The 5051-nt window shown below is 37.0% G+C and overlaps 1 protein-coding gene across 1 annotated transcript in view; it reads left to right on the top strand.

Moving 5' to 3' along the window:
• Window positions 1-5051, top strand: part of LOC107727962 (ribonuclease 3-like) — a 44450-nt gene that overhangs the window by 33046 nt on the left and 6353 nt on the right. The window contains exon 31 of the mRNA XM_016538009.1: window positions 4384-4476. Within this exon, the coding sequence (XP_016393495.1) occupies window positions 4384-4476 (93 nt within the window). The remainder of the gene's footprint in view (window positions 1-4383; window positions 4477-5051) is intronic.

Raw genomic sequence — 5051 nt, 5'->3', positions numbered from 1 at the left:
ACAACGTTTGTCAGGCATCTACATTGTCATCTGAGGAGATTACAAAGATTAAACAAGTGTTTTTTTAAACTCTAAAACATGAAATGTGGAGTTATCTGCTTTTGCTATAAAACAAACTTTTAATATGTAAACAAAAACATATTTTCAATGAAATTTAATTATGTAAATGACCTGTATTTTTTTAAGTTATTATTACTTAATCAAAACAACCCAACTGCAGTTTGATTGATATTACTTGGAATGCACAATAAAAACGTGATTTCTGAAAAAAAAATATAAAAATGGAGTTATCGGTTTTTGCAAATTAACTCTTCATATACAATCATGGCCAAAAGTTTTGGCAGTGACATAAATTTTGTGTTTTGCAAAGTTTGCTGCTTCAGTATTTGTAGATTATTTTTCCACATGTTTCTATGGTATACTAAAGCAGTAAGCCCCATAAAGCCATGGTTTATTGCTTTTATAAAACGGTTATTCCATATACTTAGTTAGATTTCTTTGTCAGGCATCTACATTGTCATCTGAGGAGATTACAAAGATTAAACGAGTGTTTTTTTTTTTACTCTAAAACATGAAATGTGGAGTTATCTGCTTTTGCCAAAAAACGACTGTTGGGAGTTATCTGCATTTGCTATATAAAACAAACTTTTAATATATAAAAAAAACATACTTTCAATTAACTTGTAAGTTTGTAATTTTGTAAGTTACCCGTATTTGTTTAAGTTATTATTACTTAATCAAAACAACCCAACTGCAGTTTGATTGATATTACTTGGAATGCACAATAAAAACGTGATTTCTGAAAAAAATATATAAAAATGGAGTTATCGGTTTTTGCAAATTAACTCTTCATATACAATCATGGCCAAAAGTTTTGGCAGTGACATAAATTTTGTGTTTTGCAAAGTTTGCTGCTTCAGTATTTGTAGATTATTTTTCCACATGTTTCTATGGTATACTAAAGCAGTAAGCCCCATAAAGCCATGGTTTATTGCTTTTATAAAACGGTTATTCCATATACTTAGTTAGATTTCACAAAATAAAACAGAGCAAATAAAGTGTAATGATATTAATAAAAACAGTATTCTTCCACCAATGTAGTTCCTCAGAAACAGTTGTGGTTGCAACAAAGTGGTTGCCAAGCAACACACAAAGTAAACAAAGGTGTATGTTTGTAGAGTAATTTACAACAGCTTTGAACGTGGCTCAACTAATAAGAATCAAGGACCGGAACTATCCGTTTTATAATGAAAAACAATAAGTATATCATATTTTTTAAAGGCTTTTATTGGCAAAAATTCTTCCACCAATGTAGGTCCTCAGAAACAGTTGTGGTTGCAACAAAGTGGTTGCCAAGCAACACACAAAGTAAACAAAGGTGTATGTTTGTAGAGTAATTTACAACAGCTTTGAACGTGGCTCAACTAATCAGAATCAAGGACCGGAACTATCCGTTTTATAATGAAAAACAATAAGTATATCATATTTTTTAAAGGCTTTTATTGGCAAAAAATATATAATGAGTCAATATTTACAGTGTTGACCCTTGTTCTTCATAAACTCTGCAATTCATTCTGGCATGCTGGTTATTAGCTTCTGAATTACTGATTAGCCAAATCCTGACTGATGGCGATCCATTCTTGCCTTATTAGTTTGAGGAGTTTAACAGCAAATTAGTCATTCAAAGAACACATTTTATTTTTGAACATGAAAAATTTACTGAGATCCGGACCTTGGAGGCTTCATAGCTGGTTACGGGCCTTACCACAGGTTCTCTATGGGATTGAGAGCCGGGGAGTTGCCTGGCCACGGATCCAAAATTTCAATGTAATGCAATCTTCGAGCCACTTCTTTATCACTCTTGCTTTGTGACATGGTGCTCCATCATGCTGGAAAATGCACGGATCATCACCAAATTGCTCATGGATGGTTGGAAGAAGTTGCTTTTGCAGGACGTTTTGATACCATTCTTTATTCATGGATAATGGTAGCATGCTTCACTGTTGGCACAACACAGGACTCATGGTAGCGTTCACCTTTTCTTCTCCGAACAATCGATTTTCCAGATGTCCCAAACAGTCGGAAGGGAGCTTCATCAGAGAAAACACGTGCTTTCAGATGGAGCAGCATTTACTACACAGATCCGTAGTTCACTGACAAGGTACGCAAAACCGTGTTCATAATTGCAGACGATTTAATCGCGCGGTTATGAAATCGTTCTGCGATTATGAAAGCTGTTTGCGTAGCTTGTCAGTGAACTACGGCTCTGTGTAGTAAATGCTGCTCCATCTGAAAGCATGTGGAAATACCACATTTGATAACATGTTTTACTCCAAACTCACTTCATAACGTCCGACTAGTGTTTGAAATAAATCCTTCTGTGAGATGATGTGGCTTCTTACACAGCCTTTATCACTGCTTAGAATACTATGAAATATGTTGCGTGCCTTATTCTGTGTTGATTAGCATTGCATTATTATATACTTTATTATAATAAAAATTATAATAAGACAAACTCAGATAAGCCATATATTGTCGTAGTCGTGTGTTTATTAGTCACGTTGAATCAATGAAAGAAGTTAAATCTTCTGTTTATTCAGCAACCGCTATAGGGATTTCCTGGAGTTCTTCTGCGGGGCGTATTTGGAGTTTCCGCGCGAGAGCGCTCTCTGGCTTTCGGATGGAGATTTACTAATGATCACAGAACCGTACTTCCCTGACAAGATGCGCATGACAATCGCAGCTATAATTTCGATTAATCGTGCAGCCCTAGTGCAGGTGCTCTCACACCAACCTGCTGCCATTCCTGAGTAAGCTCTGCACTGGTGGTGACACGATTCCGTAGCTGACTCCTCAGGAGGAGACGGTCCTGGCACTTGCTGGACACTCTGGGACGTCCTGAAGACTTCTTCACTGCAGTTGGACCTCTCTCCTTGAAGTTCTTGATGATACAGTAAATGGTTCTTTCAGGTGCAATATATATATATATATATATATATATATATATATATAATGTATATACATTACATTAATCTGCACTCCATACCTCAAAAGGACAGATTTGTAATAACTTTTTTCAATTTCAAATTTAATAAAAAGAAAAATGAATGAATCATCACATTGCATACATTTCATTTCTACAGTTTAGAAATGAAATTGCATCCCATGTCCCTTGTCTCTGGATCATGTTTGAAATGTTTCTACAGTTTGATTGGAGTCCATCTGCTGCAAATTCAGTTAATTAGGGATGTTTTGGAAAGGCACACAACTATCTGTATAAGGTCTAACATGCATATCAGAGCAAAAGCCAAGCCATAAGGTCAAAGGAACATCCTCTGCCTGCGTAGCTCAGAGACAGGATCATGTAGATCCACAGATCTGGGGAAGGCTACAAAATCTTTCTGCTGTATTGAAGGTTCCCAAGAGCCCAGTGGGCTCCATTTTTTTTAGTAGTTGGTGTTTGAAGTTCCTACAGTAGATCCTCCATTGCAAACTTGGAATGCTCAGATTGTTTGGAATGCTCATGTATCTTTCTTCTAGTAAGATGAGACATCAACTCTGCAACATAAAAGTTTACATTAAACTGTATAGAAAAATCAGCTGAACTAAATGAGACTGAATTGAAGTGATATATTTAGAGAAATTGTTCTGTTCATCGCTGATTGCTCATGGTTTGCTGTATATTATAATTGGCGCAAAGTGTCATGGTGATAGTAAGGTGGATGCTTTTGCTTTAACTTTAATGTCTGTCATGACAGCTCTCGGAGAGTTTAGCATGGTAATATGCATGGCAATGTTAATGTGTTTGATCTTGGCGGAATAGATCTGCTACACTGCTGCTGCGGTAGAGCAAGTAACGAGACATGCAACTGCCAATACATCAACAGACATGCTGCTGTGAGCATGTAAGAAATACTGCTGCTGCACATATAACATGAAATAACCCCCATATATAATATACATGAAATCACTCTGTAGCAGATCTATTCAGGTGGAGCTGGGGAAGGTGGAGGGATTCTAAAATACTAACTAGCACTAGCACTACTAGCACTAATACTAGCACTAGCTGAGTATTTGAATGTTGAGCAGCAAGCTCATTGGCTGCTGATATGAAAAGAAACCAATCAACTGCTCCATGTGAATAATGATGTCATTATATCAGGTTGAGTTAGAACTTATAGGCCAGCGCCATCTAGAGTTTTGTGACAGAACTTTGGATGTATGTTGTCTTTGGATGTATGTAAACTTGCTTTTACTGATGCAAGGTCACTGGTCAGTTTGAAGTCTTATAATGGAGTAATGTGGCCATAGATCCTCTTAATTGTTCCAGTTTGTTTTGTTTTCATTCATCTCAACTGTGATGCTCTTCATCTTGTTTTACAGAACACTTCAGACAGTTGGACCCTCTCATGCCAGGACCTACACAGTGGCAGTGTATTTTAAAGGTGAACGGATTGGCTGTGGAAAAGGACCAAGGTACTAATACACCCAGATATTTACCCTCATTGCCACATCGCTGCATATCTGCTTTTATAAATGTCTGTCAAAAACAGTTTCTGTATGTCACGCTCTTAGAACTTGCTATCCAGGTCTAGATTTATGCCACCTAAAAGCTCTCTTGAACATTAATCTATGTTTCTGTCCTGACATTTTTATCATTTGGTGGTTTCCTATTTCTGTTGTGTTGCTCTGTGTAGCAGGCAGCACTTTCTATTCAGTGAGCCTTTATCTTACATATTGAGTTTTGATTTTGTTTGTATGTTAGTAGGGATGCACTGATACCGATACTGGTATCGGTATCGGGCCCGATACTGAGCTCCTGTACTCGTACTCGTACTTGTTAAAATGCCCCGATACCAAACGCCGATACCATGCAGCATGTGTTAAGTGCCATATTCAGACAAAGAAACACCAACAACAGACAGCAGAATGGAGTTAAGGATGTCTACTACGAAGTATATGTATGCAATGAATATAATGTTAAACATTCAGTATTAACGCCTGTATAGCTGATGTGCGCGAGCTGATAAACAAAGCACGCTGAGTGGATT

Source organism: Sinocyclocheilus rhinocerous, unplaced genomic scaffold (genome assembly GCF_001515625.1).
Source record: "Sinocyclocheilus rhinocerous isolate Xijiao unplaced genomic scaffold, SAMN03320098_v1.1 scaffold3201, whole genome shotgun sequence".
Taxonomy (NCBI): Eukaryota; Metazoa; Chordata; class Actinopteri; order Cypriniformes; family Cyprinidae; genus Sinocyclocheilus; species Sinocyclocheilus rhinocerous.
The sequence above is the reverse complement of the archived record's forward strand: the minus strand, read 5'-3'. Positions and strand labels throughout refer to the sequence as shown.